The sequence below is a fragment of the Cynocephalus volans genome, chromosome 8 (assembly GCF_027409185.1).
Source record: "Cynocephalus volans isolate mCynVol1 chromosome 8, mCynVol1.pri, whole genome shotgun sequence".
In the NCBI taxonomy this organism is placed as follows: Eukaryota; Metazoa; Chordata; class Mammalia; order Dermoptera; family Cynocephalidae; genus Cynocephalus; species Cynocephalus volans.
The window spans coordinates 34,651,775-34,667,276 of record NC_084467.1 but is presented as its reverse complement, the minus strand read 5'-3'; the positions used below and the strand labels follow the sequence as shown (position 1 = coordinate 34,667,276).

Sequence of the window (15,502 nt, the reverse complement as noted above, 5' to 3'; positions counted from 1 at the left end):
ATACTTATGAAATTAGTGCGTGGATAGATGGATGGGTGAATGAAAAGTGATCACTTTATATAATCACTAGGTGCTAGTTCCCTATTCTGAGGTACTACACCCAAAATCACCTCACATTGTCACTAGCCCTCCCCAAGTATGGAATTGGTTAACCAGGAAAGAGCAACGGCACTACCTGGTGGTCAGTGCAGGGAGCATACCTTACTGAACAGAAGGAAGTTTATTTTGAATCACTGATCTCCAGCTCCACTCGTTAGGAAATGTCAAGAATGAGGAGAATTTGCATTTTCAATCCATCAAACTGATGACTGTATGTAGAACGGATTGGAGAGGGAACAGAAGGGGAAACAGGGATACCAGCTGGGAGGTTATTTTGTCAGAGCTGAGAGCGGAGTCCAGATCTGTGACTTCAACACCATCACACATAACCACTTTGTAATAAAGCCTCTTTTACACCCAGGATTTCCCATTCTCCCATCACACATAACCACTTTGTAATAAAGCCTCTTTTACACCCAGGATTTCCCATTCTCCCATCACACATAACTACTTTGTAATACTGCCTCTTTTACACCCAGGATTTCCCATCCTCCCTCTCAACTGGGCACTGTGGCAGACAGATTCTAAGATCTGTTCAATGATTCCATGACCCCTGCCTTTTGGTATTCATGCCGCTGTGTAACTCCCTCTCTTGAGTGTGAGCTGGCCCTGTGGTTTGCTTTTAAGAAATAGAATATGGCAAAGGTGATGAGATGTCACTTCTGTGATTAGACTGCATAAGACTATAACTTCCGTCCTCCTAACAGACTCTCATCCTTGTTCACTTTGATGCAGAAAGCCGCCATGTTGCGGAGGCTTCATGTGGCAAAGAACTGAGGGTAACCTCCAGCTAACAGTCAGCTAGTAAATGGAGCCCCTCAGTCCAACAACCCTTGAGAAACCAAAATTCTGCCAACAATATAAGTGAGCTTGGAAGTAGATCCTTCCTTAGTTGGGCCTTCAGGTGAGAACCAGCCCTAGCCAATAATAACTTGATTGCAGCTTTGCAGGGTGTTTCAGAGAAAACCTGAAGCAGAGGACCCAGTGAAATTGTGCCTAAACTCCTGACCTACAGAAACTATCAAATAATAAATGTGCATTGTTTTAACCCACTAAGTTTGTGGTAATTTGTTTATTTGATAACTAATAAGCACCTACTCAAAATTTGTCATTACCATGCAGGTGAGAAACTTCTGAAAACCTGGGAAACTTTCTGTAGTCAGAATCAGCTACTGTACCACACTAATGTCTATTCCCTCCAGCTCTGTAGCATCCCAGCAAGAGACTTTTGCAGCTGATTCCACAAAACATCCTCATGTGAACTGAGTGACCAAGTATCACCTGTGTGACCTTGTTAGGTTCTAGCTCCATCCTGTGCTAAGCCTTAGATGGACCATTTACAGCTCACAAGGAGCACTACTTACAAGGAAAGGCCATGAAACCAAGACGGGGTTAGGGTACTACCAGCAGATCAGCATTAGGAACACGCATTCCTGAAGAGGAACTTGGGCAATTGTGGGTTCAAGGACACACCTCTGATTCCTTTTACAGCATATTGTGATAGATTATATGACACTGAAGGAAGTACAGTCATGTTGGATATGCCATTCTTGGGAAAATACAGGAAAATGATCAGGGCCCCTCAGATGTTCAGAATCTTGCCAAGCATTTGCTGTAAAAATCCACATGCACCCAGGTGTTCCTTGGTTACTATCTAATGTAATTGAGTATGGGCACCCAGGTGTCCTGGGTTATGGACCTAAGTGTAAAGGACTAACAGCTCTGATACACGGTGCTTCTCGGGATGCTCCGGGAGGCCACTAGGGCGGCTGCTCCTAGCTCTGAATAAAGCCTATTAATTTTTTACCCACAGCTTCCAGGATCTTTTCCTATTACCCAGCTCATGGACCTGCATGTGAAGGGCTTGAGGGGTCTGTGAGCCCTAGCCCTAGCAATACAGCTATAAATTTAGCTAATTGTGCTAAACAAACAGGAAATAAGGTAGAGTCCTACAAAATCACAGTCAGAATCAGAACTAGAGCAACTTAACCAATAAGTCCCTGTTAAAGTCTTGAATAATTCTGGTCAAAATGAATTTCAATCTCAGTTAACTCATAAGTTGGTTGTTTTTCTTGTTTCTCACTTTTACTGCCCTATTCTCTCTTCCACAATATTTTAAATTTGCCACTTAAATGGGTTTGTTCTGCTGCAGGTGGCTAAGTTTGGGATCTCCTTGGGGAAGCTATGGAGTGGATTCATGTGATGGTTAGTGGCAGCCTCCAACATCTCTTCCAAGTCTAAAATTCTGTGAGTTTAAAGGTTGATCCTCCCCCAAACCTGGCCTGTGCTGTTGCCTCAGATTCTCTAGTTGCTCTAGCTAGGCAGAAAGAGCAGAAAGGGCATGCCAAACCTCATTAACAGTACAGAAATTCGAGAATCATACACTTTCTAGTCTAGCCAAACCAAGTTTATCATCCTCCCTCACCCAACATTCTTATTCCCGGATGAGTTGGAAGCTGGAGTTGCACCAACTGTGAATCAGCCTCAATCCCAATCTTAAAATCTTCCAGCTACAAAAAGACTGAAAACAGTTCTCTCTGAAAAATGACCTACCAGCATTTTTGTGGGAAGAAGAAACTCTTCTTTCTCTAATGCTTTGACTTAAGGGAAGAACAGATGAAGATGAAGGAGGGAAGTACAATGGTCAATACTCTGAAATTGACTGGTTGGGTATCTGTGGCCCAGAGAGGATCCCAAAAGAGCGTCATTATCCATCACCATCCCAACTAAAAGTAATAATAACAAAAGCATTTATGTTCACACAGAGTCTCCTTCCAAAACGTTCACGATTCACCTACATGCCTTCCAGTGTCATGATACCTCCCATCAAGGCAAAGAATGGGGGCAACAAGGAGGTGGCAGTCAGGTCCTTGTCATGAGAGCTCTTTGTCAGGGTCCACTCTCAGTGAGTCAGTCCCTGGAAGTTGGGTTCAGTGCATGGAGGCAGGGCCACTGGCTGGCTTAGCAACTTGTCCATTATGCTGATTTTAGCATCTTGCTTCTCAATGTCCTCATATGGAGTCCAAGACAAGTCATGCTGTAGCTTGTAGGCACCAAGGAAGTCATGTGGACAACTTGCCCCCCATTCCTAGAGAAGGCAAAGGAGTCGGTTCTGATCACGGTACAATATAAACAAACTAAGCTCATTTCCTCCTTATGCCACAAATTTTTTTGGCTTTTCACTTCAGACTAGTCAGAACCATCCTTGGAAAGCAGTTACATTACACTTCAGATCTCTCCCGTAACAGAAATAATGAGTAAAATAATTTATGCACAAATATATTCTTTAGTCAGGTCTGTGCTCACACCACCCCTAATCATATAGAAAACCATTTACCAATCCACATGCCTACATTTTCACACACATGCCAAGTTTCTCAAAGACTACAGTAGATTTTGGGGCAAAGAATAAATATTCTTACCTTTGGAGAAATAATGGAAAAATATTGCTGACCATTCTCCCGTTTATAAAGGTAGTAAATGTTACCAGGTTTTTTCACCATATTACAAGCTACATGGTGCAAGTCAGCATCTCTGCGAGCATCTTCCAGTACCTATGAACCAGAGATGTAACAAACTAGGTATCAGGAGTAACAGGCACTCATATTCGGTGATCATCTCAATTAAAATTTGGAAACTTCTCCATGCTTACGATCTCGCTCCCCCATAGTAATCAATCACTACTGTGATCCAGATGATTCTGAAGAAACAAAAATTAGACAGTGCTGCTATACTGGAAAAATGCCTTTAGAAGAATTATACTTCAAAATGTTGAGCATTACTGGCTTTGGGTGCTTTTTAACTTCCTTTCCTATTTTTTGTTGGTAAGTGTATTTCTTTTATAAACAAAAACATTTTTTCCCCTTCATGCTTTACCTCACTGAATTTTCTCCTAGTAAAAAAAACTTATACTTAATTTCTTAGGCTTATTCCTTCTATTTTACTCAACACCTCTACGTTTTAGGAGGTAATGAAGACAAATAAGTTACAATGATTATAAGCAAGTTCAGCCAATCCTGTGAAGTAAATGAAGAAAATAAAATTCTGTCTAAAAGTCACTCCTTACCTTCCTGGCTTGTTCTTGCAAATGTTGGATTTGTTCAGCTACGACCGTCAGCTTGTTGATGGCATTTGCTCGGATGAATTCATCAGCCTACAGATGAGAGAAAACCAAACCATGTGTAGAAAAAGGATAAGACTTCTTTGGTGTTCTTATTTAGATTCCAGTGTGAAGAGTTATGTCAATATCTTTGTTTATGCCTAAAATATTCTTCCCATTCTCACTATCACCCCATGAACTCCCACTCATCTCAAGGTCCGGCTCAAATAACACTGCTTAGGAGAAGCCCACCCTGACAAGACCCCACACCACACAATTAAGTGCTCCTTCTGTTCTGTTTCCCATGCCTTTCCACCCTTTCCACTCTGAACTCTAGTCACGCTGAACTTCTTTGGTTCTCCAACATGCCCTGCTCTTTCTTGCTACCAAATATGCCCCCTATTTCAACTAGTACATTTTCCTCCTTGCCCTTTACCTGACTAAGTCCATGCTTTTCTCAGGTCTCCCATTTATTTTCTCATGTTTTAACATTTCTGAAATCAGGGATGGGTCTTACAATGAAAATCAAGACACTTGTGATGTGGCTCTTATCACCTGCTAATGTAGGAATCTAGCCATATATTGTAAAGAAAGTATCTGTTAATGTGACTATTAGCTCAGTTGGACTATTTACATCACACTTACTTAAATTTTAACTTATATTTGCACATCTAATTATTACTTTAAAAATGTATTTTAAAAGACTGCACTATAATGTAGACCTGAAACAAAGTGATTATATACATATTTCCTGTCATGTGCCAGGAAATACAACTGAAGGCAATGGAAATTGCTTAAATAGATCAAATAGTTTTTCAAGATGGCGGCGGCTGCGGCGGCTGGCGCGGAGTAGCTGAGGTGGAAAAGGTGGCCACTGGACCTCAGGCAGCCGGGAAACTTGTGGACCTTCCTCTGGCCATCTCTTAAGGGAGGACTGCTGCTGCTGGCCGGTCGTGGGGGCTCAACGCCACTTTGCCCCCGGCAGGAGAGGCTGCCTCATTTACAGGCAACAGCTTTGAAGTGTGGAGCAGGAAAAGAACTGATTCTTAGCTGCAAAAGTGAGTCTTGAAACAGGGAACACGGCGCCAGGGCTGCTGTGGATGCAGCCAGGATCCCGGAGGCTGGGGCCGCACTGAAGGCGGCCAGCTGCCCTATTCAGGATTCGAGGTTTCAGGCCGGCATTAAAGAAGATTCCTGGGAGCGCCCGAGCGGCGCCGCGACTGAACAGCCTGAGGCGGCAGCGCCGAGAACACGGAAGGCAACAAACCAGAGACAGAGCGAGCGCCCGACCTGGCACAGCACTGTGAGTGATCCCTGGCACAGCTCTGTTCGGGGGGTGAATGCCCACGCGGCTTCCGACTGCACCACCAGGCCACTCACTGCCCCCGGTGCTGCCTCCATTTTCCCAGGTGCGGGCAGCTCCGCCCTGCTCGGCCATCACTGAGCCCATTTGCTTGGCCTGGCGCGGGGCTTTCCGGACCCTGCGGGCCGACCTCCTCTCCCACTCCCTCCGCGGTTCTCTGGCAGGACTGGGGGTGTGGGGCGTCCCGACCAGTTTTGGGAGGGCTAGGAAGTACGGGCGGGCCGACTGTCACTCCACCACACCCTGGACTCCGGCCCCGGTAAACTTCCTGTTACTGGGAGGCAGATACCATCTCTGCGACCACCAGTTTGGAAAAAAGCCTAACGAATTTCTGGTTGGGAATAGTGCGGTAGGAGAGTTCCCAGGTCCGCTTGAACCTGCCGGAGAGCAGGCTGCAGGCGGGCACTAGACTCGGTTTATACCAGGGGGATACAAAGGTGAACAAGACCCGAGAAAGATCTACACAGTGCTACAAAGGCACCCAGAGAGACCGGTCGTCTGTGCCTAGCAGAAACCTGGTAGACTTCCTGGGCGAGGCGGTGCTGAGCAGGGTCTTGAAGGCCCAGCTGATAGACGAGGGGTGCAGAAGACACGCCCCAGCCCAGCACAGTGTGCACAGAGGGGGGAGACGTGCGGCCAGGGAGGCGGAGTCTCGACAGAAACCACACACCCGGTGGGGTCGCCACTGCACGATCTAACAGCCTGGGCCAGAGCACACGGAACGGGGAGAAGTCCTGTACAGAAAGTGAAAGCTCAACAGAGATCACACACCCTGTGGTACGTGATCCACCAGCCCAGCAGAGTACAAGCTGACCAGAAAGGTGGATCCCCGGAGAAGCCCAAGACCCGAGGCAACCACACACACAAGACACTAGAGGCCAACTGAGCAGTCACGGTGGGAGCCATACCAAATTGGCAACCACAGCAACATCCTATTAGTCATTAGTCTTAAACCGGTGGACTGTGAAACCCCCTGCAACAATGAATAAACACCAAAAAAAAGACACCAGAAATACAAAAAATCAAGAAATTACACCACCAAAAGTTAATAAATCTCATACTCTAGATCCTATAGAACAAGAAGCCCTTGAAATAACTGACAAGGAATTTCGAGTGATAATTCTAAGGAAACTGAATGAGATACAAGAAAACTCAGCTAGACATCATGATGAAATGAGGAAAAGTATACAGGATCTGAAAGAGGAAATATACAAGGAAATCAATGTCCTGAAAAAAAATGTAGCAGAACTTGCTGAACTGAAGAAGTTATTCAGCGAAATAAAAAACACAACGGAGAGTTTAACCAGCAGGCTTGTCGAAGTTGAAGAGAGAACCTCTGAACTTGAAGATGGGCTGTTTGAAATAACACAAGCAGACAAAAAGAAAGAAAAAAGAATCAAGGACATGGAAGAAAATCTGAGAGAGATATCAGACAACCTCAAGCGCTCAAATATCCGAGTCATGGGTATTCCAGAAGGGGAGGAAAATGGAGATTCCATTGAAAACATATTCAAAAAAATAGTGGCAGAAAACTTCCCAGGTATAGGAAAAATCACAGATCTTCAGATCCAGGAAGCTCAACGATCTCCAAACGTATTCAACCCAAAAAGGCCTTCTCCAAGACATGTCATAGTCAAATTGGCAAAACTCAGAGACAAAGAGAGAATCTTAAAAGCTGCAAGAGAGAAGCGTCAAATCACCTATAAGGGAGCCCCAATCAGGTTAACATCAGACTTTTCATCACAAACCCTAAAAGCTAGAAAGGAATGGGATGATATTTTCAAAATACTAAAAGACAAAGATTGCCAGCCAAGAATACTCTACCCTGCAAGGCTATCCTTCCGAAATGAGGGGCAAATAGTATATTTCTCAGACAAACAAAAACTGCGGGAGTTCACTACCACAAGACCACCCTTACAAGAAATCCTCAAGGGAGTACTGGGTTTGGTTCCTGAAAAATAACTAACACTGCCATAAAAACCTAAGAAAAATCTAAACCCGCTAGTACAATAAAAATGGCATTCATGAAGAGAAAACAAGCTAACAAAAACACTATCTACAACCTAAGGAACCAACAAACAAAGAAACCAAACAGTAAATCAGAAAGCAAGGAACAAAAGACACCTAAGACAACCAAACAACCAATAAAATGCTAGGAATAAATCAACACCTTTCAATAACAACTCTTAATGTTAAAGGCTTAAATTCCCCAATTAAAAGACACAGACTGGCTGACTGGATCAAAAAGCAGGACCCAACTATATGCTGCCTACAAGAGACCCACCTCACCCATAAAGATTCACACAGACTAAGAGTGAAAGGATGGAAAAAGATTTACCATGCAAACAGAAAAGAAAAACGAGCTGGAGTGGCTATTCTTATATCTGACAAAATAGACTTTAAACTAAAAACCATAAAAAGAGACAATGAGGGACACTACTTAATGATAAAAGGACTGATCCATCAAGAAGACATAACAATCATAAATATGTACGCACCCAATGTTGGAGCAGCCAGATTTATAAAACAAACTCTATTAGACCTAAAGAAGGAAATAGACACTAATACCATAATAGCAGGGGACCTGAACACTCCACTGTCAATATTAGACAGATCATCTAGGCAAAGAATCAGTAGAGAAACACAAGATCTAAACAAGACTCTAGACCAATTGGAATTGGCAGATATCTACAGAACATTCCACCCAACAACCTCAGAATATTCATTCTTCTCATCAGCACATGGATCATTCTCCAGGATAGATCACATATTAGGTCACAAATCAAGTCTCAGTAAATTCAAAAAAATTGGAATTATCCCATGTATCTTCTCAGACCACAATGGATTAAAACTAGAAATTAATAACAAACAAAACTCTGGAAACTATACAAACACATGGAAATTAAACAGCATTCTACTTAATGACATATGGTTCCAAGAAGAAATCAAGCAGGAAATCAAAAAGTTTATTGAAACTAATGAAAACAATGATACATCATACCAAAACCTGTGGGATACTGCAAAAGCAGTATTGAGGGGAAAATTTATTGCATTAAATGCTCACTTCAGAAGAATAGAAAGATGGCAAGTGAACAACCTAACACTTCACCTTAAAGAACTAGAAAAACAAGAACAATCCAAACCTAAAGTTAGCAGACGGAAAGAAATCATTAAGATCAGAGCAGAACTGAATGAAATTGAAAACCAAAAAACAATTCAAAAGATCAACGAATCAAAAAGTTGGTTTTTTGAAAAGATAAATAAAATTGACAAACCATTAGCATGGCTAACAAAAAAAAGAAGAGAGAAGACTCAAATAACAAAAATTAGAAATGAAAAAGGCGATATTACAACTGATTCATCTGAAATACAAGGAATCATTCGAGACTACTATAAACAACTGTACGCCAACAAATTTGAAAATCTGGAGGAAATGGATAAATTTCTGGACACACACAAGCTCCCAAAACTGAACCGTGAAGACGTAGAAAATCTGAACAGACCAATAACAATAAAGGAGATTGAAGCTGTTATCAGAAGGCTCCCAACAAAGAAAAGCCCAGGACCAGATGGATTCACAGCAGAATTTTACCAAACATTCAAAGAGGAATTGACACCGATTCTTTACAAACTATTCCAAAAGATTGAAACGGACGCAAATCTCCCAAACTCATTCTATGAAGCAAACATCATCCTGATACCAAAACCAGGTAAAGATATAACCAAAAAAGAAAACTACAGGCCGATATCCTTGATGAATATAGATGCAAAAATCCTCACTAAAATACTAGCAAACAGAATACAGCAACACATACGAAAAATTATTCATCACGATCAAGTGGGATTCATCCCAGGGATGCAAGGTTGGTTCAACATACGTAAATCAATAAATGTGATACACCATATTAATAAACTCAAACACAAGGACCATATGATCATCTCTATAGATGCTGAAAAAGCATTTGATAAAGTTCAGCACTCATTCATGACAAAGACCCTCTATAAGTTAGGTATAGAGGGAAAGTATCTCAACATAATTAAAGCCATATATGCCAAACCCACTGCCAATATCATCCTGAATGGGGAAAAGCTGAAAGCTTTTCCTTTAAGAACAGGCACTAGACAAGGATGCCCACTCTCACCACTCCTATTCAACATAGTGTTGGAAGTACTAGCCAGAGCAATCAGAGAAGAGAAGGAAATAAAGGGCATCCAGATTGGAAAAGATGAAGTCAAACTGTCCCTGTTTGCAGATGACATGATCCTATATATCGAACAGCCTAAAACCTCTACAAAAAAACTCTTGGAATTGATAAATGATTTCAGCACAGTAGCAGGTTACAAAATCAACACACAAAAATCAGTAGCATTTCTTTTCTCCAATAGTGAACATGCAGAAGGAGAAATCAAGAAAGCCTGCCCATTTACAATAGCCACCAAAAAAATAAAATACTTAGGAATTGAGTTAACCAAGGAGGTGAAAAATCTCTATAATGAGAACTACAAACCACTGCTGAGAGAAATTAGAGAGGATACAAGAAGATGGAAAGATATTCCATGCTCTTGGATTGGAAGAATCAACATAGTGAAAATGTCCATACTACCCAAAGTGATATACAAATTCAATGCAATCCCCATCAAAATTCCAAAGACATTTTTCTCAGAAATGGAAAAAACTATTCAGACATTTATATGGAACAATAAAAGACCACGAATAGCCAAAGCAATGCTCAGCAAAAAAAATAAAGCTGGAGGCATAACACTACCTGACTTTAAGCTATACTACAAAGCTATAATAACCAAAACAGTATGGTACTGGCATAAAAACAGACACACTGACCAATGGAATAGAATAGAGAATCCAGAAATCAACCCACACACTTACTGCCATCTGATCTTTGACAAAGGCACCAAACCTATTCACTGGGGAAGGGACTGCCTCTTCAGCAAGTGGTGCTGGGATAACTGGATATCGATATGCAGGAGAATGAAACTAGATCCATACCTCTCACCGTATACTAAAATCAACTCAAAATGGATTAAGGATTTAAATATACACCCTGAGACAATAAAACTTCTTAAAGAAAACATAGGGGAAACACTTCAGGAAATTGGACTGGGCACAGACTTCATGAATACGACCCCAAAAGCACGGGCAACCAAAGGAAAAATAAACAAATGGGATTATATCAAACTAAAAAGCTTCTGCACAGCAAAAGAAACAATTAAAAGAGTTAAAAGACAACCAACAGAGTGGGAGAAAATATTTGCAAAATATACATCTGACAAAGGATTAATATCCAGAATATATAAGGAACTCAAACAACTTTACAAGAAGAAAACAAGCAACCCAATTAAAAAATGGGCAAAAGAGCTAAGTAGGCATTTCTCTAAGGAAGATATCCAAATGGCCAACAGACATATGAAAAAATGCTCAACATCACTCAGCATCCGGGAAATGCAAATCAAAACCACATTGAGATACCATCTAACCCCACTTAGGATGGCTAAAATCCAAAAGACTATGAACGATAAATGCTGGCGAGGCTGCGGAGAAAAAGGAACTCTCATACATTGTTGGTGGGACTGCAAAATGGTGCAGCCTCTATGGAAAATGGTATGGAGGTTCCTTAAACAATTGCAAATAGATCTACCATACGACCCAGCCATCCCACTGTTGGGAATATACCCAGAGGAATGGAAATCATCAAGTCGAAGGTATACCTGTTCCCCAATGTTCATCGCAGCACTCTTTACAATAGCCAAGAGTTGGAACCAGCCCAAATGCCCATCATCAGATGAGTGGATACGGAAAATGTGGTACATCTACACAATGGAATACTACTCAGCTATAAAAACGAATGAAATACTGCCATTTGCAACAACATGGATGGACCTTGAGAGAATTATATTAAGTGAAACAAGTCAGGCACAGAAAGAGAAATACCACATGTTCTCACTTATTGGAGGGAGCTAAAAATTAATATACAAATTCACACACACACATACACACATACACACACAAACCGGGGGGGGGGGGGAAGAAGATATAACAACCACAATTATTTGAAGTTGATACAACAAACAAACAGAAAGGACATTGTTGGGGGGGAGGGGGGGAGGGAGAAGGGAGGGAGGTTTTGGTGATGGGGAGCATTAATCAGCTACAATGTATATCGACAAAATAAAATTAAAAAAAAATAAAATAAAATAAAATAAAATAAAATAAAAAAAAAAAAAATAGATCAAATAATTCTCAAAGCTAGGAAAGACTAGTGTGATCAATTCATGTACTGAGAAGGATTATCACTCAGGCCTCAGAAATCTTTCAAAAATTTCCAGCTTACTTTCAAGAAAAGCTGATTAACTTCCAGAAGTACACAATTAAGGAAAAGAAATTAGGAGATTAAACTTGAACTAAAAAATATTAAGACAATTTGCTGGTTGAGGAAATCTTAATGTAAAAGTCAGGTGTAAGTCAGTGTTATGAGTGAACAAAAATGATGAAAATAAACTGAGTCAATCATTTATCTGTTCCACAAATATATATTAAGTAACTACTCCATATTGGACACCATGCTAGGCACTAGATGCACTGGCAAACATGTAAAAACAAATAGGTAAAATTAATTCTAATATTTTATTTAACCCAATATATCAAAAACATTTTCATTTCAACATGTAATCAGTATTTTTTAAAAAATTAGTGAGATATTTTACATTTCATATTAAATATTCAAAATGCAGTGTATATTTTATACTCACAGCACATTTCAATTTGGATGCTAAATTTTCATCAGAAATATCTGATCTCTATTTAGACTTCATAAAATTTATAGTTAAAAAAGTTGATTCCATACTCAAATTGTTCCAAATATACTTAAGTTCCAATAACTGAATCAATTATCAAGTTTTTCAATTAAGATTAATTAAAATTAAATTAAATTTACAATTCAGTTTCTCAGTCACACTGACCACACTATCCAAGAGTTCAACAGCCATATGTGGCTAGTGACTACCATATTTTACAACACAACTCTGGCAAGTAATACAGACACCAAAATACAAAGATAATTAAAGCTAATATTATATATACTTGGAATAATGGTGCACTGTAATGAAAGAAATAACCACAATGAAGTGGTGGAAGTAGGTCAAAGATAACACATACATGAAGTAAATGGTTTAATAACAAGGGATGATGAGGAATGCAGGAATTGGAATGTATGTGTAGACTAGAGGTATTCAAATTCGACTACTAATACTAACATTTGGATGGGATAAGGTACGACCTTCTTCTGACAAGAAGGCCTCACTGAGGATGTGACATTTGACTGGATTCTAAATAAAAGGAAAGGGGCAGCAGCCATGCAAAAAGCTGGAGGAAAAAGCTTCCCAGCATTTCTGGGGCAGTGCAGCTGAAGAGTAGTTAGAGAGGGGAAATGTACGCAATGATGTTAAAAAAAAAAAAAAAACAGGGCAGGAACTAGATCATGCAGGTTGTTATAGCCCATGGTAAAAGAATTTGCATTTTGTTCCAAGGGCAGAGGAGCCATATGTCTGAGAGAGTAGGTGGTCATCTAGAGAGAAGGCAGTTCCAGGTTAAGAGTGGCCTTACAATTAATCTCCTTTTTCTGAAGGTGGTAGCAGTCAAATCTGCTCCTTGTAAAAAAAAAGAGCCTAATTAAAACAGAAACAAAGGGAAGGATACCGACAATTACTAAGGCCCCAACCACTCTAAGGCCCTTTACATTTATTACTGCATTTAATTCTCACAACACCTTTATGAAACTGGAGATAACATCACTTTCTCATTTCAGGAATTAAGACTCAGAGAGGTAAGGCAACTCATCCAAGGTTTCACAGTTAATACATGGCAGTTGCAAGATGTGAACACAGATCAATCTGATTCCAAAATCTACGCCTTAATAGCAGGCCTCCCAAGCTTTTTGAACACACACGAATACCTAACTGGGGTGTCAGAGGTCAGTCTTGCTAGAAAGTACCTTTCAGTACAGACAGTAAATATGCTTGAATTGATTTGTTTGCCTCTAGTGTTTTTTTCCCTCAGCTTCTCAAAGACAGACTATATTGGAGGCAGCACAATAATGCATTCGTTATATTTCACTAGATTACAGGATGAAAAACAAAAACTGTGTTCCTTCTTCCTTTGGTTCAGGCCACTGTAATAAACATGTCACTCAGTAACACATGAAAATGTTGTTTGCACAAGATTTTGTCCCTGGCAGCCTCTCTCCAGTAAGAGTTATCTAATTAAACAGAAACATGATATTCTCCTAATCCACAGAAGTTGTACTTTGCTCCCTACCTTTCCAAAAAAGAGAAGGCACAAAGTTTGAATTAAAGGAGCTCTCCTAGGTATCTGAATTTTTCTTAATTAAAAAAAAAAGAACACAGTAAAATAGAGGTGTTCTGCCCAGCTGCCAAAAATAAAATTTTTAAAAAATTAAAAAGATGTTTATGTGAGGGAATTCCAGCACATTAATTATTAAACACTTTTGAGCAAGACAAAGTCTTTTGAACACAATCAAGGCCAAATCTGATAGTGTATACAAGGATGAGAGGATATCATAAGCTTTAAAGCAGGAGGACCCTATATCTGTGCATACTGAAGAGGGTTCTACAACTGGAAGTCTTGGTAAGAGATGAGAAGGAACTTGGTATTTCACTGAATAATGTCGGAGCATTGGATCTTGGACCTCTCCTACTTCAAACCCTTCATTTTACAGATAAAGAAGCTGAGGTCTAGAGAAAATCTGACTGAAGTCTCAATGCAAGTTAAAATGAAAAATGGGATTAAGACTAATATATCCAAACTTCCAGTGCTTTTTCTATTGTTTTGCATTTCCCCCTTATTTTACTTATTTTGACATCAATATCAAAGCCCTGGGCTTAGGAATACTGTGTCCAGTGAATGAGGAGTCCTTGCCCTCCTAGACGATGTTTTTTAGTTCAATGCTGCAAGCTCTCAGGTAACAGATAAAGATGTTCTGGAAAGCAGCTTAAAATAAGTGAACTATGCATTCCTGAAGAATTTGGGTTAGAATGATTTTGAAACTTCCCTGGACACCTTTCTTCATGTGTCAAATGGGAAGAAAAACTTCTGTACTGCCTACCTCACAGGACTGTCCTAAGGTGCAAATGAAATAATGACTACTGAAAGTGCTGTTTAAACCTTCCCACGAAGGAAGATTATGGAAACTCAAGTTGCACCTGAGGAAGACTTTGGTCTCAGAAGATCAGAGTTCGAGTCAGGCCACCGACTCGCAATGACAATCAGTTATCTTCGTCTGTATAACGGAGACAAGAACAAACGCTACCCCCCATTAAGTGGCTGTGAGGCCCTGAGCCAAAAGACGCAGGGCAAAACGTAAACAAATTTGGTTCTGCACTTCCCCAGCCGCACCTTCTCACCTTCTGCACCTGCTCTGCGAGCGCCACGAGGTCTAAGGGGTCCCCAGCCCGGTGGGTGTGGTAGGGGCTCACCAAGGCCAGGCCGCCGGGGGTAGGGGTGAGCTCCACCAGGCCTCCTGCGACACACACCCGGGAACACAGGCCGTGAGCTCCCGCCCTCGGCCTCCCGCGAAGCCCCGGAGACTAGCTGCCCCGCGGGGGCTTCTTTCCCCCGATGACTCCCGCCCCGCGTACCTCCCTGACCAGCCGCCGACTGCACTCCTTGACTTTCAGTGACCCCCTCCGTCTGCCGCGGTGCTGCAGCGCCCTCCATGACAACACCTCACCCCCTCTGCATGAGCAGTGCGAATCAGAGCATGCGCATAATGGCTCGTGGGCGGAGCTTCCGTATTCTTTGGCCATTGGGCGTCAGAGCGACAGAGCTCGGCCTGAGCTCGAAGGCGGGGCTCCGGCTGACGCACAGGGTTCCGTTAAAGGGCGGGGTCCGGGTTGGTTGACAGCAAAAG

The 15,502-nt window shown here is 41.3% G+C and overlaps 1 protein-coding gene across 1 annotated transcript; it reads right to left on the bottom strand.

The window, feature by feature from the left end:
* Positions 1 to 214: 214 nt before the first annotated feature.
* On the bottom strand, positions 215 to 15,326 carry C8H1orf50 (chromosome 8 C1orf50 homolog). Its single transcript, XM_063105336.1, has 5 exons — positions 15,231 to 15,326; positions 14,997 to 15,112; positions 4,166 to 4,252; positions 3,522 to 3,653; positions 215 to 3,187 (listed from the first exon to the last, which is right to left on the bottom strand). Exons 1-5 carry the CDS (start codon positions 15,307 to 15,309, stop codon positions 3,002 to 3,004), a joined length of 600 nt encoding a protein of 199 aa, XP_062961406.1. The 5' UTR covers positions 15,310 to 15,326; the 3' UTR covers positions 215 to 3,001.
* Positions 15,327 to 15,502: the final 176 nt, after the last annotated feature.